The sequence below is a fragment of the Lithobates pipiens genome, unplaced genomic scaffold (assembly GCF_037356315.1).
Source record: "Lithobates pipiens isolate NorthernLeopardFrog02 unplaced genomic scaffold, aLitPip1_a1.2 Scaffold_3, whole genome shotgun sequence".
NCBI lineage: Eukaryota > Metazoa > Chordata > Amphibia > Anura > Ranidae > Lithobates > Lithobates pipiens.
In genome coordinates this window covers 13,155,413-13,176,176 of record NW_027507790.1, presented here as the reverse complement: position 1 = coordinate 13,176,176, position 20,764 = coordinate 13,155,413, and the positions used below count along the sequence as shown (strand labels likewise).

Here is a 20,764-nt window from a genome sequence, read left to right as displayed (position 1 = left end):
GTTCCTCTACCCCAAACTCGCTCATCCATGTCTTCATGGACCTTGCTTTGTGCACTGGTCCAAATCATTTGGTGTAGGGGCGGTGTGGGGTTATTTTTCAGGAGTTGGGCTTGGTCCCTTAGTTCCAGTGAAGGGAACTCTTAAGGCATCAGCATACCAAGACATTTTGGAAAATGTCATGTTTCCAACTTTGTAGGAACAGTTTGGGGATGGCCCTATCTGTTCCAACATGACTGTGCACCAGTGCACAAACAAGGTCCATAAAGACATGGATGACTGAGTTAAGGGTGGAGGAACTTGACTGGATCGAAAGGCATCAGATGGAAATGGACAGGCGGTCTGTCCCTATCCGATTTCCCCATAGAGGAGAGCGGGACTATCTGTGTCCGCACTGCATAGAGGAGCAGACACAGACTTGTCATCCACTTGCTCAGTGAGGATCAGCAGAGAGAGCCTATGCTGAGCAAGCAGAAGCATCCATTTAAAAGGGGCCTTAACCTCCCTGGCGGTATGATTATTTCAGATTCTTGATGCTCAAAGCGGTACAATTATTTTGCATGGAAATTTGGCGTTTTATATTGTAGGCCTGCAATAATTAGGAATAACTCACTTAAATCTGTCCAAACAAGAGTCTAGTAGACATCCCGGATATGATAACGTTTGAAAAACGAAATCAAAAATGATAATATAATAAATAACTATAATTATAATAAATAATAATATAATAATAATAAAAATTATTCAATAATGTAATCAAATCAAAAACACTGAAATTTGCTCAGTTGTGGAATTGTCGCTGTCATTACTTTCAGTGTTTGTTGACAGATTTCCCCACAAATCACTATCGCTAAATTCTGTGAGTGATTCTAATTTATTATTGCTGTTTTCTAGCTGGTCTAAAACCAGGGACAGTTTTGGTTGCTATGGACAATCTCCAGTTTCCAGGCAAAAAAGAACAGTATTAATAATATAAAACTGCATGCAGGGCACTGGACAGACCACTAGGGACAAAAGGGATGTGAAATAAATTGATACGGTAATGTTATCTGTAAGATTACAGTGTACTGTATATGTATTGTGTGTTACTTTTTGAATTTGGTGCCATTCTCTGTCCCCATGCATCGCAATGCTCACAGGGAACGGAGCTCAGCTCCATGATAGATTGAGCGGAGGGCGGCTCGCTCACACAGCAGGGAGACATTGCAGGATCCTGGGGACAAAGAGATGCTATCCTGAGTGTGGCTTGGGGTTACCGCTCCACCCCAAGTCACACCAGGGAATACCGCCAGGGGGGTTAAGCTAAAAATACCTGTAAGCTGATTGGTTTCTATGTAGAGCTGCTTCAGATTTTGCACTCTCCAGTTTTCAGTAAAATCAACAACACTGCTGCGATTGAACTTTGGACAAAGCCCTAACCAGTTGTGAACCATTCAGCTGTGTGAAAAATTTGGCTTGAGCTACTGAGATCTGTAAACAGATTTTTTTTTTAATCTGTAAATGTATAAGGGAAATGTGAAAAGAAGCGGAGGGCAAAATATTTATACTGTACAGAATATTCATATTTATCTGACTAATATCTATTTTTTTAATTGACTATAACCAATAAAGAAAATATGTGCAAACCATACAATCCCTTTAAGAATACTTTTTTTTACATTGTGCGACTTATGTTATACATAGTTTTCAATGTTTTAAAGTCAACTGCAACAATGTCAGAACCAAGAAACTCAATGCAGGTAAACTGATGTATCACACACACACACACACATACACACACACACACACACACACACACACACACACACACACACACACACACACACACACACACACACACACACACACACACACACACACACACAGCAGAATAAGTTGTTTCCAAAGCATTTCAATTCTGTTAAGCTGGTCATACACTGATAGAATGTTGTTAAAAAATGTCTTCATTTTAAGAATGTTTGTTACATTTTCTAGTTGATAGTGGGGTCAAATCGACATTTTTCTTCAACCGCAGTGATGAGAAAGTGTAAAGAAGCAGGATGTAAAATTTTTCTTGCATTTTTCATTTCCAACAGTGTATGGAAATCACATTCATTCCAGAATTGATTGTTAAAAGCAAATTTTAAACTACTTTTGAATGACTTTCATCCAGTCTTTGAATGTACAATTAAGTTTTTGTAGGAATATGTGGAATATTAGAAATATTTGTATATGGACGTTTTTCGAAAATCTACTAACGCATGGCCAGCTTTACTCTATGCCGTTTTCTACAATGAACAAACTGCCAAAAGCATCAGTTGTCCACTGCTAGATTAATCCACAATGATTTTGAAACTCTGTTGCGATCTAAGTTCAGAACCGTCAGGATCATGTCCGTGACTAAAGCATAAGGTTTCTATTGATGACTTCTCATTATGAAACAGCTAGCGTCTCTGCTGTCATGTTGATCCCCTGATTTCAAAACTTTGGTTTACTAACCCATATCAGGTATATGCACAAAACTTTTGACCTTCCTAAATTAGATTCTTTTTTTGGGTCAATTGTGTGACTTAGGAACAAGCATAACAACCATATCAGGTGGCTAGAATTTTTTAGAAAGATCAGCATGGCAGCAGCCATATTCCTCTAATGAAGTGTTTTGCCTGGCAAATTGTGCCCTACACCATAATGCGTGTTGTGCTGTGGTTTGAAAGAATCCCATTCAATAAACTTGAATGGGACCACATGGGGCAACATACCAAAAATACAACATGTAGAAGTTTGTTCTAGTGGGAATGAGCCCGATTAGAAAAAGTTTATATTTTACAGTTCATGTATTTTGTCTTTAGGAAATGATCTATTTATCTATCTAGGCTCACATGAGCAGTATAGCTTTTGCAAATAGCAGATGTGATATAGGGACATACTATAGAACAAAAGAAAGACTGCTGAGCCTGTGCTATTAAGAAGCACGTCCGAGATTGTGAGAGAATCGATAGAAAGGAATCAACTCTTAACCACTTCCCGATGATTATCCCATGGTACTCTTTCAGTGTTTAAAAAGGAACTCTATTCTTTATGAAGTTATCACATACAATAATACATCACTTAATGATTTCTCTTTGTAGCATCAAGGGTTATCGTTTTTTTATTTTATTTCTCCCTTTATTCTAAATAAGATATTATACAAGCTGCATTGTAAGTCTTACTGATTTTGAAATCAGAGAGAAAGAGAAGTACTGTACAGAATGTCTTTTAAAATAGAACATGATATCAGTAAGGACTTTAAGAAAAGGCCTAGTGCAAAGTTCTTAGTGTGGTCAGAAATTGACTGAAAAACCATTCATGAGTAAAAGAAGCTCTATGGGTGTAAATGTACCCATACATAATTGTTCAGCTATACTGCACCTTAACTCACTTCATGCCTGAGCCAATGAGTCCAGTTAATGCATTTGGAGTATGCACCAGTAAAGGTTAATTCCGGGTATGGACATTTCAGCTTGGACCCAAATAACTATGTAGGTACCATACCTGGCCATTGCCCCTGGAAGCTGGAAATCTTTCGTAGACATTGCTACTCCGGTGATCTCCATATACTTCTGGCTGCACTGAGTTATTTACTGAACAAGGTTGGCCTCTCAACACAGGCACCATTTAAGGAATGTATTGAATTTCCTAAATAAATGCAAGTGTTCTCTGACTGGACGAGGTGGAGCGGTGGGGTGATGACATAAAAATCAATAATGACAGCTATGCAACCTACAATGCGGAAAAAGAGGGAGTTTATTTTACAGTAAGCAGGATGCCTATTGAAAAACAGGGATATTACTGGAAAGAGAATTTGCAGCCAGTCTCTAATAGACAATTTTGCAAGTATTGGTGGCCTTCAGCTTGTGGTCTTCAACAGTCTATAGAAGAAATGATTTTTACCAATATTGTGACTGCTTTGAACATCACTGGTGTGTGCTTTTTTATCCTAGACAAAAACAAGGACATCCCCACTGCAAAACGTTTTGAAATTTCAAAATTTTTGAAATTTTAGCTTTAAAAAAGGAGATAGTATGGATGCTCTGCTAATTTTTGACCATCTTTTAAAATGCTAGTAGGCCATCTTGCACATTTTTTGGAATTCCTGCGAAGCAAATCACTGAGCTATAACAGGCATGCACCTAGTTAAATCAGATCTGAGATGCATACTTGTGCCAGCTCAGTGAATGGGTAAGTTGGGAATTGTGGGTGGCAGAACAGCAGGGAAATCACCATTTGCAGTAGAGGTTAAGAATGGCAGAAACCGGTATCCATCTCATGGCAGGTTTCTCAATTTATTGAGAAAATGTAATTATAATCTAACCTAAATGGAAAATAGTGTATTTTATTGAGGACTTATTTTGAGTTATTAATGCAGTGTTTGCCTTACAGTATTTTTTATATGGGTTACACATTTTTACATGCTTAGACTTGCATATTTTTGTTATTGCGACAGATATAGAGGTTTATAAATTAGCACCAGAGGGAGCTCTTTGTCTCAGTGCAATAACTCTGCCCATTCTTAATAACATGGGGTGCATTGTTTTTAATGAGTCAGCCAACAATATTGCACAATTACTGTGTTACACTACAAAGCAGCAGGAAAATCTTCACAAATATGGCTGCCACAATGCACGTTACAAATTTTTACAACAATTTTTTTTTTACAACTAGAAACAGTTTTAAAAAAAAAAAAATCCAAACATTGCTGAGATTTATATTAAAGTGAATGTAAACCCGATTCATTAAATTTGAGCTGGGCACATATCTGAAGTGTTTTCTTATCTCTCTTAAAAGCACTGTGTCCAGCAGCTTTTTCCTGCTCTGTTTTTTTGTTATCAGCCTGATAACTTCTGACAAGTTCTCGGCCAACAGCAGGGACATGTGGTGAGGTCAGTGACTGGTGAGGCACTGCCTAGCATCAGAGCCAGATACACACAGGTTACATATGCCGCAAACGTTAGAGCGAGTGTAATAATTTTTGTACTAGACCTCCTCTGTAACTCTAAATGGCACCATTCCACAAGTGTGCACAATTTTAAAGCATGACATGTTAGGTATCTATTTACTCCACGTAACATCATCTTTCATAGTATACAAAACCAAAAAATAAATTAAAAATCAGGCTAACTATAGGGTTTTTTTTTTTAATTCATGAAACAATTTCTTTCCCAAAAAAAAAAAATGTGTTTGAAAATTACTGAGCAAATACTGTGTAATATAAAAAGTTGCAATGACAACCATTTTATTCCCTAGGTGTCTGATAAAAAAAAAAAAAAAAACAAAAAAAAAAATACATATTATATATTTATATTTAATGTTTGGGGGTTCTGAGTAATTTACTAGCAAAAAAATTTGGATTTTTACATGTAAGAGAGAAGTGTCAGAATTGGCCTGGGTGGCAAGGGGTTAATTACCGTAAGTAATATAAAAATTATAATATATTGATTTTAAAGTAAATTTACTATAATATACTATATAACAGTACCTTTTTAGCAGCAGATTCTCATTCGTCCTCTTAACTGTGTGAGAAAAACATGGGATTGTGGGTAAATATTATACCCATAAACACATGTTTTTCCCTTGTAGCAAGAAAGCTGGGCTGCAAGGGAGCATGTGTCTTTTAGACACATGCCCCCTTCTATGACACTGCTGTGAGAAGCGTGCCTCCACCGCAGCATTTTTATTGGACATTAAGCTCAGTGCTTCTGACAAGAAGTGAGAGGCACTGTGAGCTCATCTTCTCAGTCTGCTGCAAACAGTGTGTGCCAGCTTGTATTTAAATTGGTCACTGTGTATGTAGCTTCTGACAGGCTGCAAATAGCTGCAAAGAGTCCCAAGTCTCTGGAACCATAGGCCGCACCCCTGACTGCAGGTCCCTGGTCAACAGAGATATAAATAGCCTGAGTTTTGTGTTGGGGAGGATGCTATAAATAGATTAGCAGAAAGCTGAACTATTCAAAGATCAGTTCTGAAAGTCTCTACCTATGAGGAGAGGCGCGTGTGCCTTTCCTCCAATCAGCTGTCTTGGCTGTATGCTCAAGCTTCACTGTAGTGCTGAACAGAAAGTGAAAATCTCCTAACACTATGTGAACTTTCTAAAGAATATATAAAGCTAAACATAGCAGATATACATGTAAAACTTATGTAGGGAGATTTGTTTCATCTCTATGTATCATCTGAGGCTGTTCACTTCACTGGGTATATGTGAGGGTTTACATTTACTTTAGCCTGATCTCTTACAGTACATGCATATGTAAAAACTGAAGATACTATGTATTCCCTTTAATGAATAGGTCATATTTGGGATTGAATATTTTATAGTCCTCCTTAATAAATGAATGAGTCAAGTTTTTTTTTTTTTATGGAGCTCCAGAGTATCATGTGTGATGGAGATTGTTACACCATCACAGCAGTAAATTGTCACAGGAAACCATTTCAAAATATTCATTTAAAAAGTAAAAGCACCACTAAATGTATTTCAAGATATTGCCAACTATTCCTGAATTCCTGTTCAGTGGCACTAAAGCCCCATACACACTATCAGATTTTCTGCAGATTTTTGTCTTCAGATTTACCAAAACCATGTAGTGTAAGGGCCTGCCTGATTGCATACAAATTGAAACGCCTAAGGTTTGACCTCATATTATATGGTTTTGGTAAATCTGAAGGAAAAAATCTGCAGAAAATCTTATATAGTGTGTATGGGGCTTAAGACACACTTGGTTCAGGTTTCCAGATAGGGTTTGTACCCTATTCACTGAAGATTTCTTATTTTGTTGGTCTGTTCTTACTCATATAACTATACTCACATTAGAAAACTACACAGATTACTAAACATTTTATATATGTGCAAGGATTAGTAAGAGAAATTTGAATATGCAAGTATGTGTAATTTTCCAGAATAGCTAAATAACAAAAAAAGACAATTTGATGGAAAAGAAAAATTCGCATCTGTCCTTTCCACATTTATAAAATGTAGTGAAATGTTGATACACAAATAACTCAGAAAATGTAAACCAAAGTTTTCATGTAATAAAAGACAACAGTAATAAACAGAAGTGTATAGAAAGGACAGAGTGTGATTTTTGGCTGCCGTTGGCAGCTGCTTAAATGGTCCCTTATTTATTCATTACTCAGAACAGAGAACATCATTTCATACCAGTATTAAACATAGATATTGTCATTTTAATTATCATGACACACTCCAGGTGGATGTAAAACAATGTATAACCCTTTATGGAATTTTGTTTAGGGTTTTTAATCCAGTCCCTACATTTTAATTCCCCTTAAATACCATGGAATAGAGAAAAATGGTGTGTTCCCTACATTGGTTTACAACATACAGCTTAACACAGGATGGCTGAAAAGAGACCAAAATGTGTTTTCCCTTACCAGTGGTATATTAAAAGAAGGGCAATTTGGATGGAAGTCTGGGCCCATAGCCAAAGCTTTCACATTCAAATAGTCCAAATAGTCCAATTATGGCTTTCACAAAACTTGAAAAAGGTAGAAGTAGAGGGGGTTGGTATAGTGTAGCGAACCTTGGGATACACTATACATTTATATATCATTGCATTAGAATACAATAATGAGTAAAATAAAGATTGTGATGACTTGATTGGATAATTGGACACATCTAACGTCCAAGGACCAATGTCTTAAGAACGCGGAGGCACTATCAGACCAGGGGGTATAGTCCAAACTCCCCCCTGCAACTGTACTCAGGGAAACTGCATTTGGGGAAGGGACGAACCTGGCTGTACTAGTGATGGGGGAAGAGCTACACTGGGGGAGCTGTAATGTTGTGGTGGAGAGGCTGTAATGCCTAGGAGAGATTAGTATTGGCAGGCGCTGTATTGATGGAGGAGATGGGGAATCTGTACTTTTGGGAGCTGTACTGGTGGGGGGAGAGGTCTGTACTGGTTGGGGGGGAGTATTGTGTACAGGTGGGGGGGGGGGGAGTGTACTGGAGAAAGTAATCTGTAACTGGGGGATGATCTGTACTAGGGAAAATTTTGTCTTGGGGGAAAGGTCATTCCTTTGTTGTACTCTGCCTACTGACTTGTGTGTTATGCACTCCTGAACCCTGTGTACTCAGTAGTTTGAGTACAAGGACTGTGCCACATGTTAGGCTCATGTTTTAAGCCCCCTCCCACTGTGCAATTTTGCCACACTAACAATTCCCCGCAGCACACAGTGCACCTACTTATTTTCCTCTAGGTGCCCAAGGCTGAACCCCCCCCCCCCCCCCCCCCCGAAAAATATCCCTGGCCTTACATAGCCTGGGATATTCTGTAAAAAGTGATTTTTCACGAATGTGACAGCGTGGTCAGAGTAACATGTTTGCTTTACTCTGTGGCAAACAATTGGGGGTGCCTTCAGCTGGCTCTAACTATCTGCCATTGAGGACAGCTTAATCTGTGTTTAGAAAACAGATTACACACAAGAGGCATGACCTTGGTGTTTTGTGAACATGTACTATGATATGTGCACTTTCACAAATGGCAACATAAATCTTCTCTTAATATGAACAGCTTGCTCATACAGAGCCTAACGATAAGTGTACTTTATAACAAAGTGTGTTTATTCTCCCTCTCCCTTTTCTTTGGCTTAATTCAATCCACCCTCTCCCTCTACAGAAGCATATTTACTTTGATATGTGGGCCACAGTTCTACCCATCTTTAAGGTCTAATCTTAAGATCAAGGCACTTTGTCCACTATCTTGAAAAGTCCCTGAGAGTTAGGAGTTGGGGGTTCTATTAGCACTGTGTTTCTTCAAATATCTTTTTGGAAGAATGACTGCCACCGACACCTTCCAACAGCCATACTTCCTTTCACAAGTTTTTCCACAAGGTAGAGACAGTACATGGATCGAAATTCGGCCGGTTTAGCAAGGATAACCACCCTGTTTGATTTTCTTCACTCAATCAGCACTGCAGGCTATAACTTGCAACACTGATCAGTGTATTCTAATGGCAGAGAAGGCTCCCCGCTGTCCGAATACAACAGCTTAGCGGGAAGGATTCCCTCATTCACACGCTCAATGTATTTCTCTAAGGAAGAAAAAGATAGTATTTTCCTCAAATATAAGTTGTAAATATGTGCCTTACAGCTTTGCTTAACGTTTGATGTTTAATGATGGCTCCAGATATAACGGACCAAATATAAAAAAAATTAGAACAAAAGATGTGACTGCAAGCTAGTGATCAATAAAGTGGTACATTGAGGCTGATTTATTAAAGAAGTTGAGGACTGTTCTCTCGAAGAGTGAAGATTCAATTCAACTATCCAATCATATGAAAGACACTCGTGTTCACTTATTTGTGCATGATTGGAGAATTGGAAGTGATTTTCACTCTGAGGTGTCCGTTTATGAAGCAGTGATCAGTGGAGATCCAGAGGATCGCCGCTGATCACAGCCCATAAACAGTATATAAACCAGAGATAATCGGGGGAGAAGTGTTTGAACTTGTTCTCCCGCCGATTATCTCCACACACTGAAAATCCTCATAGACTGACACAGTAACGGTCACTTTATGAAGCTGGGATCTCAGCGCTTCACTGGTGATCTGTGTCAGAATTCACACGCCCCGATTCACCAACTCAGAGGTGGAGAATCGGGGAGTGAAGAGAGAATGTGGGGGGATCTGAGGAGGAAAGAGGAAGATAATTAACTTCCTTATGCCTCGTTCAGACCCCCCAACACTGTAACCATGTCCCCTTGTCATATGTATGTGTATACATATATATACATATATATATATAATGTGCATATGTATATATATATATAATGTGTGTGTATATACATGTATATATAATGTCTGTGTGTGTATACATGTATATATTATGTAGGGGGACGCTTTATTTCACTAACATTAATCACACTGCGTGTCAGTGTATTGAGCTGTGATAATTTATCACTGCTTAATAAATTGACATCTGTGTGTATCTGTGAATTTCTAGTACTGTAATCTCGTAAAGTCTCACGAGATTCCAGTATTAGGGGCCTTTCTCCAGTGTTAGAAGCGTTTGTAGATCGCTTCACTCCTCCAAGTGTGAAGCGATCTACTCCGCTTCATAAAGTGGCACACAGAGGAGAAAGATCTCCTATGTGAATGCCGGAGAATGAAGCAGTGAATAGATTTCACTGCTTCATAAAAGGACACCATAATGAACATTCCTTTTTTGTTTTTTCTTCACAAAAATGATATTGAAAGTAATTAGCGTGTACAGAATAAACTTACATAAAAGTACAGAGGTCATAACAACCGAACTTCAAAAACAGAGATGTACCGACAGGTGGAACATAAATATCAAAAGATCATTTTGATCTCCTCTGTGAAAGAGAGATCTGGGTTTAAAGTGATGAGGTGAGCAATGCGTGAGGGGGGGGGGTTCTTGGTATAGTATAGTATATTGTGTATGTCAATGTTGTATGTGTTTATAAGCGTGTCAGGACCTTAAGGGGTAAAGGACCACGCAAAAAAAGCCGCAGATGGACTCTGGTGGCAAGAAAGCGCCCTGAAGCGATTCAGTTCGCATAGGTAGCGCTATACAAGTCACTCACTCATAGTTTCTGACTTTCATAGAAAACACTAAGATCTCTGGTAAGAGAATCTAGATCTGAGCGTACCTCTGGGTCTGTGGGCCAGAGGGGTGAACTTAGGACGGTTCTAAGGGAGCCAGTTCCATATGCAAGCCTGTCAAGTCTGGATGCCCAGATATAGTTTGAATAGTGTAGTTGGCAGATGTGGGATTGTCCGTTTGCATGTCAGATAAGAGATGGAAACCTCTTATAGTTAGTGGAGACTGTTGTGTGACGAGGGTGATGGTGAGAGAAGCTGGCTTTTGGAGTGGCGCTGGGCATGTGGTCAGCAATCTCTGAGTGTCAGAAGTGAGGAAGGCAGTGGGAGATAGGAGTAAAAACAAAAACACCCATAGGCAAGGGCCTTTTTAGGCCCTTTATAAGGTGGATGCGGGTGACGGGATATAAATATGTTTGGGGTATTGGGTGCATGAGAGGATGCAACAAAAAGCAAGATCAGGAAAAGACAGTTATTAAAAAATAATAATTAAGGTAGCAGTAAATGCAAATGAAGTAGAAAGGTGCAGAGGGGAGGTAAAGATCACTGACAGTAGACAGCATACAGCTATATAAAAAGGAAAGAGGATTTCTTCATTGCTGTTACAATGCATGATTTCAATTAAAGCAATTGTAAAGGTTCTTAAAAAAACAACAACAAAAAAAACCCCTGAAAAACAAAAACATAACACACGAAAAAAAAAAAACACTTACACTTACCTGCTTTGTGCAATGCTTTTGCACAGAGCAGGCCTGATCCTCCTCTAGGGTCCACCGCTAGCACTCTACTCCTCCACCTCTGTTTGCCACCATAGGAATCCACTGCCTATGGTGGTACACATGCTGGCTCAATCCCGAGCCGCACTGTGTGTGTCTTGACATCCACAGTGTGGCTCGGCACCTCTGCCTCATCACTGGATTTGATTGACAACAGCAGGAGCCAATGACTCCTGCTGCTCTCACTGAGTCCAGTGAGGAGGGACAGAGAGAGAGAGCGAGAGCACAAGTGCAAGAGTGAGAGAGAGCCGTGCCGCTGCACTCAAGCACAGTGCTGGATCAAGATCAGGCTCAAGTAAATATTGAGAGAAGGGCAGGGATGGAGGAGGGAAGAGGGAGGAGGGCGCTGCACATTAAAGGGTTACCTTAATGCAGAGAATGCAAGGTAAATCCAAGGAAAAAAAAAAAACGGAATCCTTTACAATCACTTTAACACATCATGCAGGTAATAATCACGATTTCAGCTTTTAAATGTACATAGGGCAGGGGTCCCCAAAATTATTAAACAAAGGGCAAGTTAACTTTAAGAGTTTAGGGGGGCAGACTGGAAATAGAAAATGCCACAGCATCAGTGGGAATAATCAATGCCACATGCTGGTCAGTAGAAGTAAATTAAGCCCTGAATTTGTTCGTCAGTGGTAGTAGAAAATTACCTAGTGCCATTGGTCAATAAGGGGGAGGGCCATTGTTGGTGTCAGTGGAAGAAATAGTACTCCATCATTAATGTCTGTGGGAGGAATAGTACCATGTCATTGGCGTTCGAGGGAGGAATAGTGCCCCATTATTAGTGTCAGAGGAATTGTACCCCTTCTTTGGTGTCAGAGGAAGGATAAGTGCAATATTGTTAGTGTCAGTGGGAGGAATTGAGCCTCATCATTTGGATAATTTGTAGATATACACCCATCCATGGTGTCAATGGGAACGTTTATGGACCATCATTTGGGTCAATGGGAGGATTTGTCCCTCATCAATGGCATCAGTGTAGGACCAGTTCAATTCAAGAAAAGGGGTGATGTTTTTGGACCACTGATATATGGTGGATAATATAAAATAGGTTTTCCTTATAAAGACTGATTTCTTGCAAAGTTTTTTAGATTATGGGAAATCTTAAACAAATTCTCTCCTAGTTGGATTGGCTGTTAGAGATATAGGATGTATATGTATGTATAATGGTACAAATCATTAAGTGAATATAACAAGTTGTGGGGAAATTGCCCATGATTCCAAAAACCTAGGGCACTCTAATATGCCATTAGTGACCAACTTCCTCAGACACCAGCCCCATAACACCCACCACATACATTGAATTCCCTTAACTTTTAGTAAGTGAGACTACCATTCACTGTGATAACCAATAGTAAGGCCACCAAGGAAGCTGGTCACTAAGTGCATATCATGTGTTTTGGTGATCATGGAGTGCTCCAATGGTTAGAATATGCAGACTGATGTCCAGGCATTTGATTAGCAGTCTGTTTTTACCACTTTTTGGCAACAGGTACAATTCAACCAAGCAAAGACTTGAAAAAAAAAAAAAAACACTATGACATCATTGCATATTCCATTCCAATCAATTAGACTGTGTTTTGGTCCTAACTAATCTTTGGCTGGTTGACATGGATTACTGCATTCTGTGTGTGGCTCATTTTTACAAGCCTGACTGAAATAAAAAAACATTTATTTTCCATTAGCTACCAACGTAATCCTTTCCTTCTCTAACTGTCATTTTCCAGTACATCTTTCTTTATAGACACACAACAAAACTTAACCTGGCTGTTCTGGACAAAGTGCAGCGCTGTCTAAAAACACACAAATACATAAAACACATGCAGAGAGAATGAAACAAGTATTACAATGATCAAACTGGCCGATTTACAATAAAATGTTACAATGGAGACTCTATATTCTGAAGCAGAGTACATATCAGTTTGTAAGGTTCAAGGTTGATCTATTGAAGTTCACTTTAGCACATGCTCACTTCAAACACCACCAAGCCAGTTTCACTGGAAATGTTTATGATTAAATGACCTTGATCTATCTATTTGTAGTCAACAGCAGCCAGAAAATGATTCTGGTACCAGATCAGCTTCATAGTGATTGTTTAGGCACAAAGTAACATTTCACTGAGTAAAGCTGGATACACAATATACAACTTTAGGTTGTTAGATTTCCTTGAGATTTACCTTCAACTATGTAGTGAAAGGACCTGCCTGATGGCATACAAATTAAAAGTGTTTAGGTTTGACCTCATATTATATGGATTTGGAAAATTTAAAAGGAAAAAACCTAAAGAAAAAATTGTATGCAGGCATACCCTACTTTTACGTACACAATGGGGTTTATTTACTAAAGCTGAAAAGTGTAAAATCAGGCTCACTTCTGCATAGAAACCAATGAGCTTCCAGGTTTTATTACCAAAGCTTAATTGAACAAGCTGGGGTTAGAAACTCATTGGTTTCTATGCAGAAGTGAGCCTGATTTTGCACTTTCCAGCTTTAGTAAATAAACCCCATTGTGTACTTAAAAGTGGGGTATGCCTGTAGTGTGTATCCAGCTTAAGGGTGAGCTTCCCTATAGTCATGCACCCCCCATTCCCTTTTATGTATAGTGTGTATCCAGTTTAAGGGTGAGCCTCCCTATAGTCATACACCCCTATTCCCTTTTATGTATAGAGTGTATCCAGCTTAAGGGTGAGCTTCCCTATAGTCATGCACCCCATTCCCTTTTATGTATAGTGTGTATCAAGCTTAAGGGTGAGCTTCCCTATCATCATTTACCCCCCATTCCCTTTTATGTATAGTGTGCATCCAGCTTAAGGGTGAGCTTCCCTATAGTCATACACCCCCCTTCCCTTTTAGGTTATTTGCTGATGGTACTGTGTATGTTGCAGGAGACATCTGGCTGGCACAGGCTAATAAATGGCATGTGGATAGTAGGTAGTAAGGTGTATAGAGCTGATCCTAGCTGCCTAACAAAAGCAGGTGTGTCTGGCACTTGTGGGGATGTTTAGATTGTGTTCCACCCACAAGCTGGCACAATGAAGAGAGGAAGAGGTTTATGTGCATCTCTGGCTGAGATGAGCTCATAAGGACCTCTATTATATAGAAGCTGTACAGTACAAGGTGCATATAGATTTGGGGGGGATGAAATGAACCCCAGTGAATAGATTAGCAGTAGGTAGAGACAACATGATAAATGCTTAAATTAAAACGCAACATTTATCTTAACACATTGATCTTGTACTATAAAAACATTACTAGCAATAGAATGAAACCATATATACATCTTGATACATACCAGGCACTGTTTGATTATCCAATTCACACTTGATGAGGCTTACATTCACATCATCTACTGAGCGATAAAAGGAAAATTCAAATGACGTCACGCCAACGTCAACCAAAAGGAGCAATTGACCAGCAGAAGACAAGCTCACTCACCTGAGTTGAGGCTGCCCTCCTTCAGGCTGCTGGTGCTGACATAATCCTCTTTGCAGACGAATTTGTTCTCGTCTATGATGTAGAGTTCCTCCCCGGTGGAGAGCTGCTTGTTGCAGACCATACAGGTGAAACAATTCAAGTGGAATACTTTGTTCCTGGCTTTCCTCACTAGGTCACTGGGGGAGATTCCTAGGGAGCACCCTGCACACTTTGTACCAAACCTCCTGCAAGGAATACACAACAGCTGGGGATCAGCAATGGCAATCACATGTAACATCAGTTTTATTCATTGTACATGAAAGGGTTCATAGAAAACGAAACGCTCTACAATACAGAACCAGGTGTCTGTCTGATTCCTCTACCTGTCATGTATATATCAGGGCAGAATAGATGGCCTGGAGTATGGGTGCAAAATGCTACTTACCACTCTCAATCACTTGAGATGACTACCCTTTACAATGCTGCCACTCGTAACCCATTCACTGCGGTGCACAATCATATACCCAGTCTTGTGAAAATCACCCTCCTATTCACTAAGGTGTGTATATCAATATAAACCTAGTCTTGTGAGAGAGGTTCCCCATCCACCGAGGTGCAGAACAGCACAACCCAGTTCTGTAGGAGTGCCCCCCTTTTATTTACTAAGGAGCAGAACAGCACAACCCAGTTCTGTAGGAGTGTCCCCCTTTTATTTACTAAGGTGCAGAACAGCACGACCCAGTTCTGAAGGAGTGCCCCCCCCCTTTATTTACTAAGGTGCAGAACAGCATTAACTCAGTGGGGGAGATTTACTAAAACTGGAGAAATCTGGTGCAGCTCTGCATAGCAACCAATCAGCTTCCATTTTATTTTGTGAACGCTTAATTGAACAAGCTGAAGTTAGAAGCTGGTTGGCTACCATGCACAGCTGAGGCGGATTCCAGTTTTAGTAAATCTCCCTCATTATGAAGAGTGGTACCCATTCAGCAAGATGCAGCACAATACAACCCAAATTCTGGAGAATTGTTCCTTATTGACCAAGGTGCAGCATAACATAATACCGTCTTGTGTGATTGGTCCCTCTATGCATTAAGGTGCAGAACATCATAACCCCATCTTGGAAAGTGACCCATATTCCCCAAGATGCAGCACACAAAAAAAGCCTAATCTTGGAGAGTACTTTCCCTATTCACTAAGGTGCAGGACAACCTAACCTTGTCTTGGACAGTGGTGCCTCTAAGGTGCAGACCAACATGACCCTGCCATAGAGAGTGGTCTCACTATTTACTAAGATGCAGCACAACATAAACAAATCTTGTGCAAATGGTCCCCTGTTCACTAAGGTGCAGGTCAACATTACCCTGCCATTGAGAGTGGTCCCCTATTCACTAAGATGCAGCACAACATAACCAAGTCTTATGCGAATGGTCCCCTATTCACTAAGGTGCAGGCCAACATTACCCTGCCATTGAAAGTGGTCCCCTATTCACTAAGATGCAGCACAACATAACCAAGTCTTATGCGAATGGTCCCCTATTCACTAAGGTGCAGAGCAACACTACCCTGACATGGAGAGTGGTCCCACTTTTCACTAAGATGCAGAACAACATAACCAAGTCTTGTGCGAATGGTTCCCTATTCACTAAAGTGCAAGAAAAATGTAATCCAGTCTTGGATATTAGCCCCCTATTAATTAAGGTACACAACATCATAACTCTATCTTGCGAGAGTAGTCTCCTTATGCCCTTATTTACTAAGGTGAAGCACAACATAGCCCGACGTGTGAAGAAATTGATCCCTAGTCCCTAAAGTGAAGAGCCATATAACCCATCTTGGAGAGTGGCCCCCCATTTAATAAAGCGCTGTACAACCCTGTCTCACATCCACTAAGATATGGCACCGCCTAATCGGGAGAGTGGTTCCATATTCACTAAGGTCATGCAACCCACAACCCTATTTTTATGAGAGCCCCCCCCCCCCCCATTTTCTAAATTGCTGCACAGCCTGACCCCCGTTTTGAGTGGTTTACCATTTACTAAGGACAGCACCATAAAACCCTGGTCTTGTGAGAGGGGTTCCCCTATTTAACTCAGAAAAGGCAACCAGAACTGCAATAAAATACCCAGCGATACAATGTAAAATATATATTTTAAACAATGGATTTTCAGCTTCCTGAAAATTCCGAGGCAAACCAAAAATTAAACTCTAATAAATGTTATGTTTCCTCCTTTTTAAATCTCTATTGGATCAAATGATAAAACAAAGGATTTTATGAAATACATGTTTACGATAGGTAAATGGTTTTATGAAAGCACTGATATTTTATAATAATAATAAAAAAATAATAATCCGCCTTTTTGGTAAGAAATTCGTTGATAGGCGAATATATATATATATATATATATATATATATATATATATATATATATATGTATATATATATATGTGTGTGTGTGTGTGTGTGTGTTGTTTTTTTTTGTTTTTTTTTACACAGCGCAGTGTACACATGTAAAATGAAAATATATTTGCCCGCCGGATTTTACCAAAACAGAAAAATAAAGAATAAAAAGTAAAAAATTAAAAATCATGATAGCGTGCCGAAATTGACCAAAATATTAACAAATAATACACAAATAGTAACCGGAAATAGTGAACAAATAATTGAAACCAACGCATCTATCGGTTCTAAAAAAAATAATAGCGCATCTCACAATAATCACTTTTGGTTGGTAAATAAGAAATATATGGTTATTAACTGCATATCTTTGTACCCATTGACCTATGTAACAGAGAGACATAATTGTTTCAAATAAAATGGACTAGTCCAAATATGAAAAAGCCTAAAATTGTATTTTATTTAGAACGCCTAATTTAGTGTTACAACACCATTTTTCAATACATATTTATCACCAAGATATTTTTAAGGTGTATAAATCATAACCTTCACACTAGAAGTATTACAGATTTATAATTATTATTATATAAAATCTATATGTTTTAAATTATATTTATTCTATCTTTATCCTATTGTGGCCGAGGTATAGCCCGAAGTCCTGATCACTTGAGAAGAGCTGTGACTTTGATTTAGTGACTGTAATACAGGTCATAAGTCATGGTTGCCTTATCCAGAAAAATAATTAGCTCACCTACACCTTATCAAAAATCATTAAATGCTCCTAAATAGTTTTCACATTAGTTGGGAGGAGACTTTCAGGAAGCAGCGAATTAAAACTAAGCACCCATTTATTTTAGGAAAAATAAAAAAATAAATCACCTTATTAACCCTTTCCTGATCCAAACCCAAAAGCCTTCTTCTGATCAAAGGGTGTAAGGCGAGCCTAGCCCTCGTCCAAGGTGAAATGTAGCCGTGACATATACCATCTCCCAAGCATCTTTTACATTACATATCATGTACACCTAATGTGCCGAATTTAACACCCCAGTCCCGAAAAGAGATTCGTACACCGTGTGTGAGATGGAGGCCGATTTACTAAGGTGGTTGAGAATATTCACATAAATTGTGGTACTATTTACTTCAAATATGCAATCATAACATTATTTTCTTATTTCATTTGCACATAACAAAATTCTAGTAAAATAGTTACTAAAATGAATTGTGTGAAGCTTCGCAACTCCTTTAGTAAATCAGCCCAGGGGTGTAAGGACACTACTGTCACTGGCCTGGTCCCCCTCTGGCAAGGTAAGCCATTCAGCATCATAAAGGACCTGGACATTCCAGTGATACCAGCCAGGACATTAGAACCACATTATTTGCATCGAATTCATATGCAAAAGGGCAGATCTGGCTAAAGGCCAGTGTGCAAAATGTATTCGGAATAAGTGTAAACAAAAAAGAAAAAAGTAAAGTAAACAAAACCATACATAAATAAAAAGAATAACAACATAACGATAGCGAATTAGGAAAAAAGAAACAGAAGAAACAAAAAATGTAAAAGTATAAATAAATATTATATATATATATATATATATATATATATATATATATATATATATATATATATATATATATATATAGTATTCACACACAGAGCATAATGCTTTTTATGTGATGTTAATATTTGAGAGATATAGATAATATTTGAGATATTGATTGTGAATATATATTTTTCTCTGGTGTGTGTGCAATATATATATATATATATATGTATATATGTATATATATATATATATATATATATATATATATATTGTCAAATAAAAAGCCTAATACTGTCCATGCACACACACACACACACTGGAATAAATAATATAAAGATAATATATATATATATATATATATATATATATATATATATATATATATTTATATATATTCTCTATCTCACAATCAATATATCAAATGTTAACATCAAAATAAAAAAGCATTATTTTGCCCATTATGTGATGATTTCCTGCATAGGTCACATTATTACATCACAGCCTCCCCTGTGATCTAATAATACATGTCATATAATAATAATAATAATAATACACAAAAATATGTATTTTCCCATTCCAGCGCCGTTGCCCCTTTCACCTACTAATCCTTCATTTTGAGACTGGTACATGTGTAAAGAATTGTCAGGTATATAGGAAGCAATAAACAAATAATTGAGCTGTCAGGAATACATGGTAGACCCTGGCACCCATGATCATGTTGGGTTAGCACCATATCCAAAAGGCAGAGCTTGCCAGGCTGAAGTTTGCCCTTTCCCTGGCACCGAGCAATGACAATAGGGCCAATGCGAAGTTCGTACCTGAAGAAGTCAGTCTTGCAGTAGAGTTTGCCTTCCCTGGAGAAGCATTTCTCGGTAAGATTACATTTGCAGTCACAACATTGGACACATTTGACATGCCAGGCCCGGTCCAGCACATTGAGAAGAAAGCGGTCCAGGATGGGCCTTTCGCAGCCAGCGCAATGGACCATCATGATTGAGGCTGCACAGTCAGCACCTTGATGCCCCCCCCAGCAATCCACATATACCCGAAGCCGCAGCAGCTGCAGCACTGCCCAGTGCCCCCTTGAGCAGTCTCACGATCTCCGCAGGGTAGAAGAGCTCATCTGACAAATGGGGGCTTCTCCCCAACAAAATAGCAACCTGGCTGCCCGAAATCAAAGTCAGCGCTTGGTCTTCTCATCCGATGATATTCTTCCAATGGTAAAATCACGCAGAGTCACTAATAATACAAATAATAAAAAAAAGGACGCAGAATAAACTTCCTGTCTGGATGCACAGAAATCTCCTAAATGACACTTTCTCCAACTCCACCTCTATGCCCCATAATCAGCTTTGTGTGCCAGGCTTGGCAATTCGCGCATCCTTATTCAGATTTGGTGACGTCCCAGTGCACGTTTCCACGCTGGCAGCCAATCAGCAATCAGTAGCCATAGCTACCAGTTAATTTATATCTCGACTACATTGGCTAGGAAATGGTCCCTGGCACTGAAAAAGAGGGGGGAGCATAGCCTCTGCTTGGAGATCACACTTGCCATCAAGGAGGAATCTTTTTTTTTTTTTTGTGATTGTCAACGATTCTTATATAGACTTGTGATTCTGCCAGTCCTGCTGCCAGTTCTGGGGGAAGGCACAGGGATTGCTCCTACAACCTGAGCTGGGGGGGGGGAGTCAGCAAAGCTCACATTAAAAAGACAATGAGGACTTGGTTTTTGCATGTATAAGGAGCATTTCAACTCATTTGTTTTGAAATACACCCTGTAAACAGAGTTGAGTTGGAAATGGGGAACATTTTTTTTTTTTTTTTGGGGATAATGGTAAACCGAGAAAGGAGTAGCCCTGAGCCATGTAGAGGGGACAATAGATCTATAGAAAGGGGCCACTAAGCATTGCTACTGCAGGGAGTCACCTCTGTCTAAAGTATCACCTTTGTCATGTAGAATAGGCGAATTACCAACTCATTCTGGTCAACACTGGCCTCCTATGTTCCTGCAATTTACATCCATCTCTCCAAAACATTGACCCT

At 39.1% G+C, this 20,764-nt stretch overlaps 1 protein-coding gene across 3 annotated transcripts in view; it reads right to left on the bottom strand.

The window, feature by feature from the left end:
• The window catches only part of LHX5 (LIM homeobox 5), a 57,591-nt gene extending 37,359 nt beyond the window's left edge, over positions 1-20,232 (bottom strand). The window contains exons 1-3 of one of the 3 annotated variants that reach the window (XM_077461271.1): positions 19,540-20,232; positions 14,804-15,027; positions 14,661-14,717 (exon numbers count right to left, since the gene is read on the bottom strand). In XM_077461271.1, the coding sequence (XP_077317397.1) occupies positions 14,661-14,717; positions 14,804-15,027; positions 19,540-19,712 (454 nt within the window). In that variant the 5' untranslated portion in view covers positions 19,713-20,232. The remainder of the gene's footprint in view (positions 1-14,660; positions 14,718-14,803; positions 15,028-19,539) is intronic. The other 2 variants (XM_077461272.1, XM_077461273.1) reach the window with 2 other exon arrangements.
• Between the last annotated feature and the right edge of the window lie 532 nt (positions 20,233-20,764).